Below are 23,533 nucleotides of genomic sequence, written 5' to 3'. Positions count from 1 at the left end.
ATTATATAGAAGTGTCTGTTCAATAAAATGCTTAAACATTTGAGAGTTTTATCATCACGTTTATTTCTCACAGCATGACCAATATTCCCATTCATATTTCAAAGTGAATGTAAAATGAGCAACTTGGATGGTTCAGCGACTGGACAACAAACAGATTTAATCCTCCGATGTATTGGTAGCCTTTTAGCTGAATGCTAACCTTTCTCTCTGGAGGCTCGTCAATGATGAATGTAGGGACATAAAAAAAGCCCATTATGGCATGCAGTGAGAAAGAAGCACTGAGCTGTAGAGATAACTGCTTCTCCATATTAGATTATAGAAGAGACGATAGCATGTTTGCCTCTGTCTGGAAAATGGTCGGGCTTTCCATCAAGTGACTCATGAAAATCAACATCCTAAAATGTCATGTAAAATCCATAGCGAACAGAGAAGAGAAACATGTCAGTGTTGTGTACGGTGTAATGAAAAGTTAAAAAAAGGCTTGTCGTAAAACAAAGGCTATAATACCAACGATCAGTTATTTCAAGACGGCTGGCTCGATTCCCGAAATACAAAGTTGAAGGTGGTAATCTCCAAATGATGTAACACTATGGTGACTAATGAGCAAACATACTGTATTCATATTTCCGACAACCTTTTAAGCATTTAACTGGCCAGTTGACTTTAACATTGAAAAGTAGTCATCATGGGAAATACAACGTGTAGCTCGGCCCTGACCGCTGTCGATAAAAAAACTACAAGACATTTGGAATAAAGAAGAAAAAGCAGCCACAGTGAGAGAGTGTTAGACAAAGAGCCTGCAGAACTAGTGCCTGGCTTTTTTATTAAAACGACAACTATTGTAACAGCAACTACACAGCCAACATGCCCTCAGGAGATGAGTCTTGGGACTATGATTCTACAGGCCAGCTCCAGTATGAAAGTAGCATATTTACCTCCGTAAACATGACTGACTCACACCGGTTCTGTCTGCCGGTTCTTTTAAATATACTGCAGAAGTTGCTTTTCAGTTATATAGAGGGAAATACACATCTGGGTATTTCATTTTAAAGGCTTGCAGGTCATAATATAACATTGTGCATATTCAAAACACAAATACAGTATTTAGCAGCAATATGAGGACAGTGGAGTGACTAACACACAACAAAACCTTGTTTTTGAAAGTAAAACCAGCTCCAATTATACTGATACTCTTTATGGGATCTAACATAAACTAAACACAAGTGCAACAGATTGATTGACACTTCCGAAAAATGGAAAAGTGAATAGTTTGTAATGCAGGAATTACTCATACACTCACAGGGATAGAATGCACATCTGTCGTTGGTTTGACAGCTGTTGCTTCTGACATATTGAGTGTTTGTGTCTAGTGGGGACATCTGTGCTGCAGCTTTATCTCCCTCCACTGACCGTACATGGTGTTCTTCCTCACAAACGCATGTAATGATGGTGTTATATGAAGCCACAGTATTAATAATCATGTCAAACACATGAAAGCACGGCTCACTCTTTTTAGTTGTTTCACAAATGCATCCTTCTCCAGTCAATCGATATATTCTCTCCTGCACCTGCCTGACTTGACCGGGAGGTTACCCACTCTCAAGATGTCAAGTCACTGTGGAAGTGTGCCACTCTGCTCACTATGTGGAGATACAAGCACACAGCTCTGTCAGCTCATCCTGCAGCAAGGCTCAATCTCGTTGTTTTCATATTTACCATACAACAACAAACCCCATTCAGTTTGTCCAACTAGGCCTTTCAGAGTACCGGTAAATAAAAAGTTTTCTTTCACTTTAAGTTGGAGCGTGCCACTGTTACAACACATAGGTCAAACTCTGCCGACTGTGTACACACACTATAGCGTAACTCCATATTTGTATATCTCTGTCAGCAGGTTAATGGATTCAAATGCAATATTTAAATAGGAGTCATGTTTTCATTTGTACTGCGGCGTGGGATTGATATTTCACACTCGCGTAGCCTCGGTGATGGCACCTAAGTGAAATCACACGCACTAACTCATAAACGTGCATGAGCGCCCGTGTACACATAAGCATACGCAACATGCACATCTCTTCTTAATCAACAAATGAGTTGTGTTGTTAGTTGACGCTACAGTGGCTATTGACAGTGAACTAGCAGTGCGGGTGGTGGGCTGTTTGTCTAATAACCAAGGCTGCATTTCAATTTCACAACTCAGTGAACAGCCTGCTTAGCCACACAAGACTGATATGACACCGGGCCTCGCAAGAGGCTCTGTTTGTGCCGCCGAGGATGGGAATGGCAAAGAGTCGCACATTAACCTCGTGGTCTACAGCAAAGACTTCGGCTGTTTGAGCCAACCTTGAAACTGTTCGAACACAGAGAGACGTTTGCTGTGAAGAACACACACTCGCGAGCAAACACAGAAATAAGCCAAACAGAAGAAAAAAACCCATCTACCCCCTGCTTGGTCCCACAGGGGTCCCATTATATTAGTGGAGCTTGAAAGTGACTTTGCCTTCACACTTTCCCCTTTAGGCCTAGCCTGTGTGATACACGCAGACAGCCCTATGTCTGGTCTAATTAAAGCCCAATTCACTGCCTCTCCATGTCTTCCTGCCTGACGTCTGTGTGTTAGTGGGTTTGTTTTTCAGTCACACACTAACCGTCAACACACTAAAAACAAGTGTGTGAGCAAATTCTGTAGATGCATTATCACAGGGAAGTCCAGATCAGAAAAGGGCTGAGCCTACAACGTGAGCACCCATCAGGTGTTTGCACAGCGTGCAACACTCACATGTGGTGTTCTCCCCAGAACAGTTTGGCTCGGGCTTCCGCGCCTACAATTGCTGAAGAGAATTGCGCCTCTCCATCGCTGTAAATGTGTGTGTAGCAGCTCAGGCATGGTCTCCTCACGGAGGTGCATCACGGTGTTTGCTGTGTTCTTCAGCGATTATGCAGAGATGCTTTTTTTAATGGCTGCTGCTGCTGCTGCTGACGTGGAAAGCAGGATTGCCACAGCCAGGGAAAGGTCACACCTAACTGTATTTTCATTTATTATCGTTAGCCTTCATTCTTTGGGAGGAAAACTGTGTAATATGTTAATGCACAGTGAGAAGTGTGACGTCTGATCTACATTTTAAAGAGCACATACAGCTGCTTTTGTATGAACTACAATGGTGATTCATATGCACCGCAATCCTCTGCATCACTGCACCTAACCTTTTCCAGTCCCAACCCCCCCCTCTCCCCAGTGGTCATCATTTGCCTTGGATTTAAGGAAAACACATAGATCCTCTGAAGGCAGTAAGTTAATTAGACATCGAGCCCTATCTGTCCCACTCATTCCCTGTCTCTCTCTGACTATCTGTAGGCCTAGAAGGGTATTGCTGCTTCAGTGAAACCACACACACACACACCACACGTACACACACACCACACACCACACGTACACACACACCACACACACACTGGCACACGCGCGCTTCATCTGCGCAGTCATGTGGGCAGTCACTGAGCGAGTGTACGTGGGCGTTGTATTGTGTGTGTGCTGCAGTATGTGTTTCCCCAGGCCTCTGGGTATTGAGAGAGATTGTTGAGTTACTCTCTGAGCGTAAAGTCCGCAAACAGGAGACTGCATTCTCGCCCAAGTCCACTTTACTTCAACAACCACACTGCACGTTCTCCCGTTTCCCCTTATATGATGGCAGCCTCATCACAACCTTGTCAACTGCAGGAGACGTGACTCCGCTGTGACTCCTGTGTCAATGTCACAACTCTTTACGCTGTAGACATCTGAAGGGTTCCCCGAGGCTCAACGTGCTAACCTTGAATGAAGAACTAAAGAGATAAGGTACGTTTGCCACCGCAGGGTGTATTGTGACATTGTTAACGGGGAAGAAACAGCGACACTCTATTGCTGTGCAATATGAGAATTTTCATGTGATATTTATGAGAAAAAAAAACAAGTGTGTTTGCAGTGACCACTTATTTAGAAGTATGTTCATAACTGGATTTTTTTTTTTCATTAAGATTCAGGTTATGCATAACAAAATAGTTAGAAAAATTGCATAAATAGTCAACAAAACAATATAAAACTAGAATCACCGCCTTGCAGTTGCATGCCTCCGCCAACCATTTGGACGGACAGACAGATGGGCAATGATTGGCCGGCCCAACTTCCTGTCTAGCTACCTGCGTGCACTCTGCCCGCTCATGTCACTGCAGTCCTCCACAAGCTGCTAGCTCGACAGCTGAGTACTAACAGTAACCATGTTTGTAGTTTATGTTCATTATGATGGTTTTGGGAGTGTCCTTCCTGTTAGCTACTAAAGGTTCCATACTAACAACATGGAGATAAACACATGACATGTTGTGAGAGTATGTGGAAGACACACTGGCTGTTAGTCCGGCTAGTAAGATACGATTTTGATGCTGTGATATATTTAGCAAGGACAAGTCATTCAGGAGCAATTATTTTGGGGTGCTTGGCACTACACTAGTCAAGATCCATTTCACAAAGGAGCAAACCACTTTCCAAAAGAGAGGTGCATCCATCCAGAGCTGGCAAGTACATCCGTATCATAACTGGATTTGTAAAGGAATATTTCACAGAAAAGAAGGGTTGTTGGTCAAACTACCAGGGTATACTCGTGGATTCACTGGCTTTTGGCCACACATAACACATGCATTATTCTCCTAAACAGCTCAGGAAAGAAAGAAAAAGATGCATGCAGCCAAACCACGACTGGGAGAAAGACATTATAATTATCTTGTTACTCCAATTAAATAGGTTTTGTGCAGCTGTTTTGTTCAAGGAGCCTGCCATACAATTCTTACTCTTTCATTATGCTGTTAAAGTACGTGTTTCAGTTGTAAGAGGATGTTTGGCTCATTTAGAGTTCAGAAAATACTGGATTTTGATGTGGGTGGTTAAATGAAGAAAACTACTACTATCATACTCCTAAATGAAGCCTGAATTATGCACGTTTCTTCTTTATGTTGGTCACATATGCAAAAGATGTCTTTGTTGCAGCAGATACTCTTCATGGCATCCATGCACAATGTGTGTTATAAATGATTCTAGTTTTTACTCGAGAGAAGAAAAAAAAACAGCTGAAATGAATATAACGTTTACATAAATCACCACAAAAAATGCAAGTGAACAGCAAAGGAAATGGAGGACAAACACCAAGATTTATGCTGGCACGACTGTGGCAAACGAGGTGCATTACTCCACCTGCTTTGGGCCAGTCCTGCACTCTGGTCAGAGGTAATGTCCCTAATGTCAGAGCTCTTTAATGTTAATTTCCCAGTGTGTCCACGGCATGCCTGCTGGGCCGAAAACCAGTCGATAACATTAAAGTCACTGTTCACCGGCTCTGGACATTGGGTTGGTTATCAACCAAAAGAATGATTATTTTAAACTTGAAGGAGCATAAATTAGCCCGTTTCTCAAATAATCCGTGGCTGGAGGAATAAATGGACCTGCAGAACATGGAAGGGGCAACCTACCTATTAAAAGACTTTGATGAGGGCCTGAAGGACCATTGATACACTGTCCGTCAGTCCCCTTCTTTTATTTATACTTTGTTGTATTTGTATTGATATTCCTAACGTATTCTGCAACCACCGTTTAAATCGTAGGTTCTTTCTCCCTCCTGAGAAGGATTGTACAACAGGGCTGCAACTGGCAATTGTCTTCATCATCGACTGATCTGCCAATTCTTTTCTCCATTCATCAATGAATCATTTGGTCTATAAAATGTCAGAATATAATGAAAAATGGCCGTACCAGTTTCAAAGTCCAAGGTGATGTTTTTAAATGTTTTGTTGTTTCAGTCCAAAGATTCAGCCGATTATGATATAAACATACAAGCAGGACATCTCCATGTAAGAGGCTGAACACAGAAATGTCCAATGTTTGTGCATGAAGAATTAACAATGTTTGATTGTTGAAATAGTTGGCAATTCTTTTTTTAGTGGATTGACTTATTGTTTACTTGACTAATCGCTGCAGCTTTGTCTAATACTGAATGTTTAGCCTACGAAAGGAGGAAAAACGGTTGAATGTTGCATCAAATGTCTGTTTCGTATAATGTCTGAAGATGCACAATAAAACTCTTATTTGGAAACAAATGCACACCAACAACAAAGACTGAGCTGGCAGCGTTGGTTATACACTTCCCACTCAGTGAAGTTAGCATCTGCTGCTCCACAGCATGCTAACACGCTAGTCTTTTCACTTGGAAAAGATGGAACAAGTGGGGATTGTCTCCTGTGGTGGTTTCTTGTTCTATGTGAAAGGAGGGGATAGGAAGAAAAAGAGAGGGAGGAAACCACGACAGGAGCAGGTTTATTTGATATGTTCAAATCATTGGTGTTTGTGTGAAAGTACAAAGGACCTGATGCTAGTGTAGTGGGGAACGCTCCTCAGAATAGGAAGTGTTGTGAACGCAGCCCTCAGGCTAGGCTCCTCCCCTCAATTAGTGCCAGCATTTATAAGGCACCTGTGGTCCTGGCATCACTCCTGCTTGGCCCCTGTTCTGGTGGTGAGTGTCACATATATTCCTCCTCTTGTTGCCGTCTGACTACTTACCCCTTGTTTGAGGTGGTAAGTAGTCTCATCTTAATTTGTATTATTTTGCAGCATGGTGTGCCCTTTTAATCTCTGTTTATCATTTGTAGGTTCACCTGCTGCTGTTTTGCCGCCTCCGTTTTGTTTGATTGTTTTGCCTCTTTTTCTTGTTTTCCTTTTGCTTTGCATGTTTTGGCTGTTTTTTTCCTTTGTTCTGCCTGTTTTAGTCGTTTTAGTGATTTGCATTGAATTCTACAATAAATGTTTATTTTACAAACCGCGTCTCTGTCCAAATACCGGTAGTGCATCTGTGTGCCCTTAATAAATTCTCAAGTAACATATTAGGGTCGTTTAAGTTTATATTTCCCGGGGTGTAAGTCCCCAGGTGGCGTTGTTGGTCCCCTTTAATTCCCCCCCCCCCCCCCCCCCTTAAGGCCTCGCTACACTAGCATTTGAGAAAATGTAATGGGAAAAGGATATAAAGTAACATGCAGTTGTGAGATATGGATGGACGGTACAGCTCTGTGTGGAGTGTGATCCAAACACAGCAGAGGAAGAGGGAGGAAGGAGAAGAGGTGGAGTCCTGATGTGAGGTATTCCCCAGAACAGGGGAGGGGTCTATGAGACTGACAGAAGAGGAGGGCAATATTAACAGAGGAAAGAGTTCATATGGGAGTTGAGATGAGATGCAGGCAGAGAAGTAAATGTGAAATATGTTAACCTCTCATATCTTTTCCCTCAGTACTGTCCACAGGTCTCTTTTAAAACCAAATCCTCAGCATCAATATTACAGAGGAGAGATTTCCATCACGGTTACATTCTCCTCTTCTCTCATCTCCAGCATGCTCTCCCCTCCTGTATATCCCGTCATTCATTATTACTTTAGTACTGAGAATGCCTATCTCACTGCCGCTCCTCTCTCTCTCACACAGCGCAAAAATGATCCAAAGGAGCTCTGACACTAATAATTAAAGAGTTATTGAAATTAGCATTGACTGGCCATCTCGTTGCCGCTGAGTGCCAGCAAAGATTCTCCCCCTGCTTTGATTGCCCAGGCCCTCTCTTCATTCTATTACACTCCGCTCTCGCGATTGACTCCGCCAGGCAGATAAACACACACATTCACACTCACCAAGCATCTGCAGTGCTAACACTGTACCAGCACGCACTCAATCACTGACTGGGAAATTGACAGTTGGGGCGCCTTAGCAACTGTACTTCAATATTAGGGAAAATGAATGCAATTGTACACAAAGTGTTTGTTCTTTTTCTGTTTCTTACAGTTTTCATATCAGCAGACTTCAACATGAACCCTGTGTGAATACAAGTACAGCATCTCAACTGCATTATTTTAAAAAAGAGGCATATGAGAGTAAACGCTGCTGCTATATCTACTGTAGGCCCATCGAAGAGAGGAGACGTGTCCTGTGGCATAACATCTCCCCACCCCCACACCCTCCCACTCACTCTCTATGGCACATCAAATCTCCCTCCATTTGTCGTGCCAGCATCCCTCCATCTTTTACTCCACCCTCTCTCCATATTCACAAGGATTGACACCTCTGATTTTGTGTCCCATTCCCCCACTGCCCTGTACACAAGATGCCCCGTGTTTCCAATCCCTCCAAGCTGGTTCCCCATGAATCCCTGCAACCTCTCCTTACTCCCTCCCTCCCTCCCATCTCTTCTCCCTGCTGTCAAAGCTCATTCTCTCCCTCCTCCACCAGCTGCATGGAGCTGAGGCCTGCTGTGCCAAGTGCCATTTGATGAGCCTCTTTCTAGCAGCCACAGTAATTGTGTGGACATTTCCTCTCTTCCTTCTTTTTCCCCCTCGTCCATTTCTCTCTTTCGCTCTTCATCAACTGTGCCGGTGATGCATCGCCATCATCAAAATCACCATCCCTCTTGCTCTATATCTCCCTCTCCATCCTCTCCAACTTCTCTCCCCCTCTCTTGCTTAATATACAGAGCGTTTTCCCGAGTGACATTTTCTCTCCTCCCACGCCTTCCTTTCTCTTTGCCAGAAAAACACACACACGGATACTTCCATCTCGATGTGGCAGTCTTGTATTTACGCCTTCCTCTCCCGTTTTCTACGCTCTTTATTTCTCTTCACATCATCATACCATCCAATGAACTTATTGTGCACAAACTTCTCATCAGTCGAGCTTAAAAGCACCAAAGCCATACGTTCTCCACATACGAGACAGTAAATAGATTCAGCACATGATCACATTCAGCTCCCTCGAGTTAGGGATGAAAGGAGAAGTGATGGTGATAAGATGGGAGGATGGTGGGAGATGTACAAACATTCTCAGGTACAAACATTTCCCCACCAGGTTTCTGAAAGCTCTAAAGTGGCTTTTGTTCCCCACAGGCCAACTGAGCTGCCATATGTCCAGTGTGATTAACACGGGCATGCTGCTAAACTGTCTGTGTGCACGTGTGAATGTGCATGAGCATTACAGTAGCACTACATTCTGATACCATGGACTCTTCTTTTCACATTGGTCTAACAGTAAGTCCGTGTGTATCGTCCTGCGTGTGCTGTGTCAACCCTGAAGGCAAATACAACCGTGTGAAATGAAATCCTCTGTAAAAACCGCACGCCTGTTTCATCACGCAGATCAAAAGTAAAAATCACAGCCAGTGAGCTCTCAGTGCAGAAAAACAGCAGCACCTTCAGGGATGGAGCCAGCTGCTTGACAATGACTGTATGTAGATGGAGGGATTGAGTTTATTCTATGTCACACATTGGACAGTTACAATATACTCAGCACTGACAAGATAGAACTTGATTACTTGAACACCAACCTGATTATTCTGGGGTATGCATGAGAAGTGGCTATATACAGCTATGTATGACATTTGAAGTACAGGTAGGTGTGTCTGATTAATTCAGAATGTTCAAGATTATGTCCATAATATTACAAGTAATACCCCTTTATTGCACATAATGTCCCATTATGCTCGGTAAATCGGAGAGCTGTAATGATTGTAATCCAGAGACTGCAAACAGAGCTCTATACAGCTATATTTGTACTAAATTGTTACGCAAGAGAGGAGAGGAAGATTCAAAAACCTGTTGTCAGTCAGGGGACTGCAGGAAAGGGTGAGGTAAAGTGTGTGTGTATGACCCGGTTTGGAGAAACAGACAGAAGTAGCAGCACTGGAGCACCGTGGATGGGGATGGGGATACATGCTGTCTCTTTCACTAACAATGCACTGACTATGGATAAGTAGCTCATACAGGCCATCTTCAAAAGACCCAAACTATCCCTTTAAAGCTTTGAGACATATGCACATTGATGATGAGTGAAAATGACTTTGGCAGATTATTCCAAACTGCTTTTGAAACAAATTAGTTATTGAAGACATTTCTTTGTGTAACACTTTACAATGTAAATTCTAGATCTTGTTACGTATATGAATTATGTTCTTTCTTATAAAAGAAAGACACACATGCATGTACATGTCGGTCATAAGTGCTCAACTAACATCTGACACTCAGCAGTCTTGACATGATTGACTGGCAGAGCAGCTTTAGGAAAAGGGATGACCGAAGGATGACCGAGGGAGGCTTTGTGAGTAAGCTTTAGTCATCAATCTCTTAATTCTGTCCACACACTCCCTTATACGCACACACACACACACACACACACACACACACGCTCGCATGCACAAATACAATGTCACCTCTGGCCTGGGGCTTCAAAACTGTACTTTTGAAACACTGACGGCCGGGCAAAAGCTCGCATCATCTCATCCCTTTCGAGATGTACAGTAGCATTTATTTTAAAAACAAAAGCCAAGCAAGAGTAGAACAAATATTTCAACTCAAATATAACCAGTTCAAACCATTGAACCTATCAATATTTATCGTAAATGATGGGATGTATTCACTTAATCTGTCACAGCTCCTTGTAGGTCAGCCATAACACGTGCAATTATCTATTACTGTGGCTACATACAGATCTAGAATTTCCTCTTCATGGTTGTATGCCTCCGTCAAGTTGCAGTTTATATCTGTCTGTCCAAAATGTCAATACGTCATCATGTTTTCCTATTAGACATTTGTGTGAAATTGTCATAATTAGCATTTGGATTCTTGAGTTGTAACCTCCACCAAAGTCTATTCAGTTCAGCCGTGAGTCCATGTGAACGTTTGTGCTGAATTTAGAGGCGTTCCTGAGATATCATGAGAAAGGGGCGGACATGAGGTCACAGGGACCTTGACCTTTGACCACCAAAATCGTATGAGTTCATCCTTGCACATTTGTGTAAAATATAAAAAAAATTCCCTGAAGATGTTCCTGAATTATTGCATTTTTAAGCATGTAGCGGACTTACGTACGCAAGGACGCTGCCACAGAGGCATACAAATCAGATGCACGTAGTGATCAGCTCATATATAGCAGCTGCATTTCTGCCACAGAATAATGTGGTTTACAGCCAGCAAAACGGTTTATATAAATATTCATATCAAATAAAAATAACCAATGCTGCTAGAAGATGGTTACTCAGTGAGTGCGGAGACGTTTAGTGCCGCTAAGTGTAAGTCTATTTGGATATAAAACAGAAGAAACATGCGAGGGTATGCTAAATCAGATAGCTGACAGCTAAAGCAGAAGTCGTGGTCCGCCAAACTGCTGAAAGGCACGAACAGAGACAAGTTATGGAGTGAGGAGCAATTCAAAAACACCTCTGACCCCTGACATATGTGTCAAGGCATCCAGGCCAACATGGACTCAAAACCCACCTACCTGCTCCTGCACAGCGCCAGCCCGGCATAAGGCTGCTGGCCCTGATGGAATCCTTAGACGTGGCCTCAGGGCAGCCAACCCCGGTCCTGACTGACATCTTCGACCTGTCACTGGCCCAAGCATCTGTCCCCGTGTGCTTTAATACCGCCTCCACCGTGCCGGTGCCTAAACACTCCACTGCAGCAGGCCTAAACGACTTCTGCACTGCTGCACTCACCCCTGCCATCATGGAGTACTTTGAGAGGCTGACCCTGGCATCGATACCTCCCTCTTCAACTGGACACTGGACTTCCTAACCAACGGAGCCCAGTTTGTTAGGGCTGAAAAACAGTCCCACAGGGCTTCTACTCATGGACAATTCAGCAAGGTGGATGAGCATTACCACTGTGAGTATGATCATACCTACCAATACCCTAAAATCAGACACATATTCTATATTAACTGAGCTTTTACTATGAATAACTCTGTTTTTGTCAAGTAATCAAAATGTTACATATCTTCACTGTAATCAATGTCATTCCAATTGAAGTAAGCTGCACCGCTCACTCAGTACATTACAAGTGAAATCCCAAACTCTACCCAAAATATTAAAAACCATCGAAAATGTAATTAGCTACTTACACTCTTGACTTTACCCCGTGGTGTTTAGACTCTGCCAAATCACCAGCTCACCAACCAACCAATGAGCTGACCAAGTGACAGGCTGGCAGAGCTGGACGCCGCTGTCTGGCGTTCCCTCGTGTGTCCGCCCTGGCATGACCGTGTTTCCACCGACCATCAGAGAGAAAAAGGCCTGCAGATGCCCAACACAAACTGCCACCTGCCATCAGCCCCATTATCCCGCGTGCAGGCCTCCCTGGACACAAGCAGCCAGATGCTGAACAAAGACCGTGACACTACCGCAGCAGCTACACAACTCATTTGTATAGCGTTGGCTAATTATGTCAACATATGCAAAAAGCTTTTCACAGCGGAAATATGGCACGTCATTGTGTGTTGTTCAAAATCAGACTCAGGAGCCTAGTCTGTTTTATGTCTCATGGAGGGAAGCATTTCTTTATAAATAGTCAACAAATAAGCTCGTCATGCTCTTCATAATGGAGGTGGTTGACATCTTCATCAGAAAATAAAGAATCACTCCACACTTGCATGCTTACATAAAGTCTGGCCATGCGGGATGCCTCCGGCTCTGGGAGAACACCAAGTTGTGAGCAGGTAGCAATTTAAAAAAGGACACCCCATCCATTTTTCAAAGCCGAGCAGTCCTCACTTTTTTTGTGCTCTCCAGTGACAACCAAAATAGAAATCAATGTGTCTGGGGCAGCGTTGGAGCCCGATGCATTAATGTGGAATCGATAGCTAATGTCACAGTCATTTTTCCTCATCCACCAACCAATAGAAGCCAAGAGGAAGGCGAGAGCTGGTGTGCACCACTGGGGAGTGGCTGAGGGTCAGTGGGCTGAATGAGAAAGGAGACTGCAGAGGGAATGCTGGGATTCCTCGTTTACAATAACCTGGTCTCATACACTCTGTATGCTCTCTCGTTGGTTCTTATTCTGCCAGCCTTACAGTCTGATACTCTCTAAATTGAGATCTAAATTGCTCTCTGTGACATCCCCCCAGGGTGGTAAATTATTATTGTTGTGACAAAAAAAGCAGTTGCCACATTGACATCCTATGTTGCTCTTTGGGATCAAAGTTGTGAAGAAATTCCGTCAACAACTAAAAGGGTCTGCTGGAGAGCACATAAACACATCACACAGACAGGTAGGGTCTTGATGTGCAGCCATAAGATGTCTGAGGAGATCATAAAAAAGAATAAACAGAATGATCATCACAAATAACTTGGCAAAATGTATGAAGTGCGCCACCACACACATTCACAATCCCTCCAAGCCACTAGAGTCAGAGTCGCGGCTTCGTATAAAAGCCAACTCTGTAATAATCCCCCAGTACTTAAATATTTATGGGCCAGCTCCCTACAATCCGCCACCTCTCCTTTATTATTTGTCAGCAGAAATTATTAAGCCTCTGGAAGTCTGCTACATAGATACATTTAGAAAATCACAGGGGCACTGCTCATTGTTGTTATTGTGCTTCCTATACCGTTACCACCGGTACAAATAGGGTAAACAAAAATCTTCACAGCCCATACAATTGCAAGCAAACCAGTGTTTGGTAGCAGGCAGAGAGACAACTCTCCAGCGTGATTGCTATGGAGAGAGAACCTACTTTTGAATGGGATTTGCCGCTGTGCTTTGAATGCAAGCAAACTGCTAATAAGCCTGTGAGCACTGCAAAGAGTCAACTATGGCGTCATGAAAAAGGCTTGATACAAAGTCGTTTTTTAACCAGCATGCTTTTATTCTAACTTTTTTGGGTGAAGCCATCTGTGGCAAATTTGAGGTTGAACATTTTTCAAGATGATGATTCCCAGATATGCAATTCTTCGGATTTCTTTTCAGCTTGTTTCCTCATCACGCCACTGACTGCCATCTAGGGATAACGCATAGCTGTACTACATAAGAATGAGACGGTACCTTGACAAAAAGTATCCCCAAAATGACACAGTAACCTCATGGAAATGAGAGAAGTGTGTGTGTGTGTGTGTGTGTGTGTGTGTGTGTGTGTGTGTGTGTGTGTGTGAATGTGTAATGTGTGTTAGTTGGCAAGACGTGGGCATGTGCATACAAATATGTCTTTTGAAGTGGCCCACAGATTAAATTACTTTCGGCACGAACGGTAGGGAGGGGGAAATTGAGAAAATGATTAAAAAATAAATGGAAAAATGATTTCCCATTCTGGGCGCTGACACAATGGATGGAGAAGGCAATGGGGCGACTACGTGCTTGTTTGTCTGGTTGGGGCCAGGGCGCGGCTGTTGTAGCTGCTCATTATAAGACATTACCAATTTATCCTCCTCTATCTCTCCCGAACACTGCTGGCTGGGGACTCCTGGGCCAGATTACCTAAATGAAATAATCCTAATCTCTATTCGTAGTTAATTATGTCCACAGGAAAACAATCCGAGCAAGGCCGGCGCCCTTTCAGCAAGCTGAATTGGTCCTTGTGTGATACCCGGCATGTGACCTTGAAGCTCTCAAGCTACAGGCTGTTTTGAGGGCGAATGGGTTTCTTTTGTTTTCAGGTTTCACATATCTCAGGTAAACTGAAAAACTAATCCTTTTCCACCCACTAACGGCTACTTGAGTACCTGTGATATTGCAGTAAACAGTAGCTGTGATAACATGGCTGAAGTGGCCTCACTTCCCTTCTAAAACAGCCATCTGTGAAACTTCCATTAGCTTCAAAGCTATAGCATTAACCCTGACTCAGATAGACAGTATCAGTGAGGAGATCAGTCACAGTCAGAATGCAGACACTGCCCTCTCCTTGGACAGGGCCATGTACTCATCGCCTCAACCTCCGTACCTCCAAGCCCCGCTTATTGTAATCATGTACCAGGGCCTTGGTGTGTGTGTGGGAATGGAATGGCTCGGTTGCCGGCCATTAGGACTAAGTTGACCATGAATTGCCACATCTGCATCCACACTTCCCTAATCACCACATAATTACATTTCAAATATATAGTGCGCGTCCTCCGGGAGTAGCTCATCGCCAGAAATGGTGCTTGGTTGTCTGAGATATTCTTGACATATATGAAGCAGAAGGTACAAACCCAAGGTTCTCCATACAGACATACAGGTGTCTAAGTAGGATGTGGAATTATATTTATTTTGCTTTGGCATGGAAACAGACACAAGATATTGCCAACTGGCACTGTAAAGCCAAAGTCATCACAAAGATATAAAAAACTGTTATCTGTCCAAGACCGGTTGTGATGAATCAATTTGAGTCACTCTAAATCAGAACTACAATGCCACTCTGAAATGTCGGAACAGGCTTAAAAACACAGACCTAGCAAAGTTTTCAAAGATGGCCCCTTGGTGAGGATTCCACCATCACCAGCAGCAGCTGTGTGTGCTGAGGCTGAGACAGAGCAAGGACAGGCTGCAGAGGGAAGCATTGTTTATGTCCTGCTGCTCCTGTCTCTCCCTCCACCCTATCTGTTTGCCATCCATCAGTACCTGACAACCTTGACAGGTTAGAGAGAGATAGCACCTCAATACCACTGGGATAGGTCGGGCAAGATACAAGCAGACACTGTGTGTATGTGTGTGTGTTTGTGTGCAAGAGAAAGGAAGGGTCATGCCTTGCCACTTACCACTTCACATCCTCGTCCTACTCTTACGATATGTTGACAGGCCAAGAGAGAGACGAAAACCAAGGGGAGAAAAGGGCCAAAGAGCACTCAGGGAATCTGTGTGTATGTGGCTGTGTGTTTGTGGTTGTGTGTTTGTGGCTGTGTGGCTGTGTGTATGTGGTTGTGTGTATGTGGCTGTGTGTTTGTGGCTGTGTGTATGTGGTTGTGTGTATGTGGATATGGGTATGTGGTTGTGTGTATGTGGTTGTGTGTATGTGGTTGTGTGTATGTGGCTGTGTGTTTGTGGCTGTGTGTATGTGGCTGTGTGTTTGTGGCTGTGTGTATGTGGTTGTGTGTATGTGGCTGTGTGTTTGTGGTTGTGTGTTTGTGGCTGTGTGTTTGTGGCTGTGTGTATGTGGTTGTGTGGTTGTGTGTTTGTGGCTGTGTGTATGTGGTTGTGTGTATGTGGCTGTGTGTTTGTGGCTGTGGTTGTGTGGTTGTGTGTTTGTGGTTGTGTGTGTGTTTGTGGCTGTGTGTATGTGGCTGTGTGTATGTGGTTGTGTGTATGCGGATGTGTGTTTGTGGCTGTGTGTATGTGGATGTGTGTTTGTGGCTGTGTGTGTGTTTGTGGCTGTGTGTATGTGGTTGTGTGTATGTGGCTGTGTGTTTGTGGCTGTGTGTTTGTGGCTGTGTGTTTGTGGCTGTGTGTATGTGGTTGTGTGTATGTGGTTGTGTGTATGCGGATGTGTGTTTGTGGCTGTGTGTATGTGGATGTGTGTTTGTGGCTGTGTGTTTGTGATTGTGTGTATGTGGCTGTGTGTATGTGGCTGTGTGTGTGTTTGTGGCTGTGTGTATGTGGTTGTGTGTATGTGGCTGTGTGTATGTGGCTGTGTGTGTGTTTGTGGTTGTGTGTATGTGGCTGTGTGTATGTGGCTGTGTGTTTGTGGCTGTGTGTTTGTGGCTGTGTGTTTGTGGCTGTGTGTGTGTTTGTGGCTGTGTGTATGTGGTTGTGTGTATGTGGCTGTGTGTTTGTGGCTGTGTGTTTGTGGCTGTGTGTTTGTGGCTGTGTGTATGTGGTTGTGTGTATGTGGTTGTGTGTATGCGGATGTGTGTTTGTGGCTGTGTGTATGTGGATGTGTGTTTGTGGCTGTGTGTTTGTGATTGTGTGTATGTGGCTGTGTGTATGTGGCTGTGTGTTTGTGGCTGTGTGTATGTGGTTGTGTGTATGTGGTTGTGTACTTTACTTCTGTGTTGAGGCAGTAAATATGAAACTTTGTTTTCTTTATCTTTAAACCACAGTGCTGTGGTAGCGAGTAAAAATACAACTCTCAGCGCTAAATGAAACATAATATGAGGTTTTCCCCACAGATAAGAGTAATATATACTTTTTATTGTTTTCTGTAATTTTGTATACCCAGAGAACCCCAGTGTATCCCAGTGGGATAAAAGATGGATTTGAGTGGACTACTCCCCACAGCAGGACTGTAGATTATACTCATCAGGGTTGGATCCATGTTAAGGACATACAGTAAGTGGGTAATCAGGAGCAAATGCATTGAGAATACTGTAGTAAAAATGACCTGTCAACAGAACACTATTTTATAACAATTATCAAAAATCCCTCCATAATACCAGAACCTTTCGGACCACGTTGTGATTTGGTATCTAAAACTTTTGACATTGGAAGGTTTCTGCAAGAACTGCAATTTCCTGCAATTGGATGACTCAGTTTCCCAGTTAAGTCAAATGTTATGCAAGTCCAACACTGTTTAGGTATTTGAGTATGCAGAAATCATTTATAGATTAGGAGAAAACAACACATGCACGCACTGCTTTGCCCCAATATAACCAATTTTTCATTCACATCTTGAGGTGAGAGGTCAAAGAAGTTGTGTGTGTTTTCATCTTACAACTTTAACTTTGTAATATAGTTGGTCACCTAAAAATGTCTTATTCAGCGTTCAGTTGTACTTAGCTCCAGCCTCCATGTGTCACTTTTGGTTGCAAACAGCTAAGATCCCTTGGGCTAAAAACCAAGATGGCAAATGTCATGTTCAATGCCAAACTCAGGGCTTTGAAATGGCAGACCACAACCCAATGGGTGACCTCATGGTGACTACGTCTACTTCTAATATCCAGTCTATGGGCCATGCAGGTTTTTACCTTGCCAAAATATGGCCTAACTTTGGAGCGCTATTTAACCTCCTTCACGACAAGCTAGCAAGACATGATTGAAATAAGGATTTCCCTCGGCTTTCTGGTTTGATATGATAACATTACTCTAGCTTTAAATCTGAGCCTCTGAAAGACAGCCAAGTTGGCCAAGGATGCCGGCGTCCACAAAGAGGGGTAGAGGTTGATCACATGATGTGTTGATGAGACATGGGGTAAACATACACCATATGCAACATGCCATCTAAAAGTAATTCTTAGAAAAGTTTGTTCAAACTCAGCATGGTATAGCATATATGCAGCAAACGCACATGCAAATTGAAAGAGTATGAAAACAGATGTGAAAAATATGGGAGATTTTGGAGAGGTTGACCCTCTGAATAAGATTTCAAAGCGTAGTCGGGTACGAGGAAAGCCAAGCGCACACACGCTGCAGGCGATGGCGAAGAGACGTGGCCGAGCCATATGGACTAAATGGATTTAGTGACAGTGGACTGAGCTGGCATGCTGGGCAGGTGAGTTCACACTCCGAACTGAGCAGATGCTTCGCTGAAGGGAAGTGGGGGCGTGTGTTGGGGGAAGGAACATGCCCACATGTTCAAGTGTCTTTGTATACACTCAAACCTTTACATGCAAATATGTTCTGTACATGTATTCACATGATTTATCATTAAAACATATTTCCCTCACCGAATAAACACCAAGAACCACAAAACACAGGCACCCTTGAGATGCAGTTGCAAAACCTATCACCTCAATAAACAAATATGCACCCAAACTCTGAAAGTTGTTTTTCTAGCACGGCATCCGGAAAGCCCAATCACAGCTAATAAAGCAGGCTAATGAACTCCTCTCATTATGTAGATGCTAATCATGTAATACAATCTTGTAATTTGACACACTTGATTTATGGAGGAGGAGGAGGAGGAGGAGGAGGACCCCCCCCCCCCCCCCCCACACACACACTCATCCCCAACACCACCATCCGCCTACAATCCACCACCCTCTGCACAGACTACCTTTTACCAATAACAACCTGAGCACGTCACAGTATGAAGCGTGTGGAGCTGCAAAATGCAGAATGAGGTGCTGCGGTGGCTTATTGCACACTGAGACGATGCAGGAGGAGAGAGGGAGGGAGGGAGTGAGTGAGTGAGAAAAAGAGAGAGAAAGAGAGATATTTAAAAGGTATTATGTTGAAGCAGCAAGATCAGGAAAATGTTGGGTTTCCATCAGCAGGAACTTAACAGGTCTCAGACGGTGGGTCTCAGCTGTCATCAGCCCCGGTTTGCCTCCTCTCTTGCTTTTACTATTGCCCGCTCGAGCAAGGAACTCTCGTGTGTGTGTGTGTGTGCGTGTGTGTGTGTGTGTGTGTGTGTGTGTGTGTGTGTGTGTGCGTGGGGATATGATGTGTGGCCTAAGTTTGATAAATTGTCCGGATTGTGCCCACATGCTCTGGCTGATTGGATCCCAATGCGAGCAAGATCCGATCTTGAAGCGTACAGACTTGAAGGTTAATGCGTGCATGTTAGTGTCAATAATATTCAAATAATGAGTAGGATGCTGATAATGAATGTAATAACAGCTCAGCTATTGGTGATTATGAAATCAGTGATAGTGTTGATGTAATGATAACATTTAGTAAGACCGCTAAAATGTGAGTGTGTTACTTCTTGTACATGTAACAACACATCCCTGTGTTAAGGTGACATGGCTACCACTACCAAGGTGGTTATATTTTCATCTTAGTTTGTTTGTTTGTCTCTTTGCCGCCAGCATTACAGAAAGAAACTACCGGCACTATTGTCCTGCAATGGTGAAAGGACAGAGCATGGGCCAAGGACCTTTCTGAGCAGACTGGCCTTGGAGTAGGCCTGCACTCGAAGAGTGCCCTTCAACTTTTTATTCCATTTCCTTTTAATATGTTTTTATTTAGCCCACACAAAACCCTGTTTATTGGAGATGTAGGTCAACTGAATCTATAACCTTGACCGATTGGGACATTGGGGATCGGGCTTCAGTAAAATGTTTTACAGCTTGAAACAGCCATGGGAATATTGCATAAGAGAGCTCCGTAGATGATGCAGGAATGCCTTTAAACCATTTGGTAGCAATCCAGCCTCATATTGTGCATTACAGGGGACAAATACAATTGTATGTGTAAAAGGTGGGAATATCCCACACCTTTCAACGCACTGTCACAACACACTATGCATACACCAATGCCATGTTTCCCCTGTTTGTTTCACCCTTAAGAAAAGGATTTCAAATGATTTAGAAAAGAAAGAAAAAGAAAGATTTAGTTAATTTTGACTAAGTGCAGCTTTTTGCTAAATTGCATTAAAGTTAGCAGCAAATGTTTCAATTGTACGCGTGTTTCAGCTCAAATTAAAAATGATTTTCATGATAGATTCATCTGTAAACCTGGTTTTATAAGGATTTTAATTCAAATAAAGACCAACTGACCCTAATGTGATGTCAAAGCAACCCTTAACATTTTAAAATCTGGAACTAACCTATTGCAATTCTCTCTTAGAGATCCCACATGTTGTTTAATTTAAATAAATGGAAACATTTCAAATGTTTCTGTTCATTAAACGTTTTCAAAGTCAACAAATCCAGCCAGCCACACTTAGCGCTGAAGGTAACCAGAAAGGTTGCATTTGATAAACAACCAGAGGGTGGCAGTAGTCACAGAGTGAGTACACAAAGGAGAAGTTAAAAAGGAAGAGAGTGAGACAGACATGTAACAGATGGGACAGTCACAGAGACCGAGGTCCTCCTCATTAATGTAACAAATGAAACTGTAATTCTAATGAGAGTACAACTGTCTGCTCTTTTATCTATCCGTCTCACCTTAGGAAGCTGAATCAAATGACACATGACACACACAAGTGTCTGTGTGGAGAGAGAGAAACGCATTGAGACGGGTGAGACCCTGAAATGGACAGACAGTGGGGGAAAAAAGACAACGGAGGAATTCAAAGTGCCTCGCTCCAAGTGTGAGGCAGAGGAAGGAAACTGTGTTTGCTTCAACACACAAAGCCACTCTGTGCGTGTTAATGAGGACATGAATAGGACTGTCATGGAGTATATATCAAGCACACCCTTTTCTCTACAGTGTGGTAGTAATCTGTGTCATTGCTGTTGTCAAGATGTTGTTATGTCCTTATTAGGGACGCATTCAGCACAGAAAGAACTTCCATTGCTTTCATTAAACTGCCAGCGTATTGTCCATGTTTGGTAAAATGTTACTGTGCATTACATTAGATCAACATGGTAGTGTGATATATAAGATAGGCATTTGTTGATCACAATCTCTGCTACAACCACAATGGGGATGAATCCACTTGCTGTTATTTTCTTTATGAACAACACTTGCTTCGGAGGACATGACAATGCAATGATACTGGTTTGAGGGGTTCAGTTCCTCACTTTCCACATTCACTGAGCTGAACTTATCTCAGAATATGTATGCCTACGTATGCATATTTGCTGGATTTTAAGTTAGCTAGTGCACCCCGGGGTTGTAATCCCACCATGACTATTATCAAAGTGTCCCCTACAATGACTCTTTGATCAACGCTCATAATATCATTGACCCATTTATTGCAAGGACATCTGGATAAAAGCATCACCCAGACTTAAATTATAATGCTGTATTCACAGCAAACAGAGTTTGGAGTATTCACGCTTTTCCTTTGGTTTCTCTAAAGGGATTTGAAACAGACCTTTCAAACTTAGGTTGCACAAAATACAAACATACAATGCCAGAAGTGTTTTATATCTTGTTTAAGAGAGCCAATACATCAACATGTCTGCTTAAATCCCAGCACAGGAAAAGAGGTTGAACGGAAAGTTTAGACTGCTGCTGCTATTTTGCTCTACATCAAAAACAGAATAGGGCTGAGCAGCAGTGCACATACACCATGCACCATGCACCTTGAAACCACTTATCATCCCATTTATTAACATGTTGGAACATAACAATCTGAGTTCATCCTCCCACTAAATCCACCATGACAGCATCAGGTGTTGGAGCCCCCAATAATGAAACAATTTCTGGAAAATGTAATAAATGATGACTAAAATACTCCATTCAGATCTTCTGGGACAAAATGTACAACTTCTTCACGACTGTACATGCCAGCCTATAACTCGCAGCATACAATGCTCAACAGAATTCACTTCACTGGGCAAAAAGATGTTTCAAATGGGACAGAAATATGTTCACATGACACATAGAATAGCCTGACTCGCTATGTTCACACCACCTGGCACGGCACACACATTTAAACACTTTTGGAATGGGATCACTGAGTCACTCTCCCTCTTCCTCGACTGCCTAATCCCATTATCCGCCTCACTCTGCTTACTAGGTCACATATCATCAGAATGCTATTACTGCCCGTGATTCTAAATATGCCAAAGCTAAACCATCCTCAAGAAATGGAAAACAAGGAAAAAGGTCCGTATGGACCTCTATGGAAACTGTGTCTACCTCCGTTGAAAAGATTACAACATAATCCCACTCCATGTGGTCATCTCTCATGCAGTAATATCCATGGTGGCAAAAGTAGTATTATCATTATTCCTTATTTTTATTGACTTGTTTTCTTGGCTCCCCGGCTCCCTCTCTCCTCTCAACCTTAAGGGCTTCTTCCCAGTCTGCATTTTATTAGGTTTACAACTAAAGTGCATTCTGGAAGTTTGTTACAAATGTGTGTGTACTATAATGGCCAACACATTCAGAAGTTAGCTGAATGTGAACTCACCACAGAGCAGCAAACACTACTGTGTGTCAGCCACGGATTTAACAGTTTTCCAGTGTACAACACATTGGCACCTGCAAAGAGGCAGGCTTGGCGGCAAGCCCAATAAACAAAGCAAATCTCTGGAGCGCCGGTGCCAGGCAGTGGCATGGACACCCAATCACCATGGAGACAGGGTCCTGACTGGGAGGCAGGTAATATCACAGCCCTGGAAAAATGCATGGTGGTGAAAGAGAGGAAGATGAAAAGAGATGGGGAGGAACATAAACCCAGAAAGAAAGGCTCTGCACTTGTACATCAATCAGTAGGCAGCGCAAGAGAACAATAAAGAACGTGGAGGAACACTTGGTTTGGTCTTGGCTTTCTTTTAAATGCAGATATTTTTGGATTGTGGGGACTCGCCATGAACTTGACTTCACTATGTCATTAATAGTCAACAGCACACATGAAGCTTGTGTAGTCGCATCCTATGGAGATGTCAGAAACCAGCTGCTGAACACTGACAAACCTTTTCTGCAGTTCCAGTGAGCCTTTGTTAAGGCTTTCTACCCAATATCAAACGCTCTCCGTGGACCACAGTAGATACATGTGTTGCTAAGGCTGTGAAAGTCATTGATTTCCAATTTTAATTAAGATTTGGGCTTCCAACAATTATGAAAACAAGATAAGTGTGCCCTCTCTCCCAGCGCGGATGAACGGAGCTCCCCACTACCGGTGTGACTGTCTGCATCCCACCCTTGAAACACGGACCCTCTCTCATCTGTCATGCTTTGTGGGTGTGACTTTTCTGCCTCGTCATCACCATCCATATCTATACAACCACTGTGTGATCACAAAAGCTAGCCTCTATTTTGCTCTAAAAGTGCACACGATTGATGCAATCAACTTTATAATGCACATTTTCTTTTAAATGCATGATGTTTGGAAGTCAATGAGAGATTGTGTTGAGTAATTGTGACCTTAATATTGAATAAAATAATAGGGATATATTTTACCGTAAAATCGAGCAGCCTGTTGCCTCATTGAAACTTGAGGAGGATTTGGTTGCAGAAACACTAAGTAG

At 43.3% G+C, this 23,533-nt stretch overlaps 1 protein-coding gene across 36 annotated transcripts in view; it reads right to left on the bottom strand.

The window, feature by feature from the left end:
• nrxn2b (neurexin 2b) overlaps nt 1-23,533 on the bottom strand; it is a 528,601-nt gene that overhangs the window by 364,690 nt on the left and 140,378 nt on the right. For 12 of the 36 annotated variants that reach the window (XM_076087043.1, XM_076087044.1, XM_076087052.1 and 9 more), the window contains exon 4: nt 10,256-10,281. The exons of 21 other annotated variants lie outside the window; for them this stretch is intronic. In XM_076087043.1, coding sequence (XP_075943158.1) covers nt 10,256-10,281 — 26 coding nt within the window. Of the gene's footprint in view, nt 1-10,255; nt 10,282-13,042; nt 13,058-23,533 lie in introns of all 36 variants that reach the window. 3 more of the 36 variants (XM_076087035.1, XM_076087034.1, XM_076087033.1) reach the window with 1 other exon arrangement.

Source organism: Anarhichas minor, unplaced genomic scaffold, assembly GCF_050575085.1.
Source record: "Anarhichas minor isolate MPS153535 unplaced genomic scaffold, ASM5057508v1 ptg000009l, whole genome shotgun sequence".
Taxonomy (NCBI): domain Eukaryota; kingdom Metazoa; phylum Chordata; class Actinopteri; order Perciformes; family Anarhichadidae; genus Anarhichas; species Anarhichas minor.
This window is presented reverse-complemented; position numbering and strand designations above follow the sequence as displayed.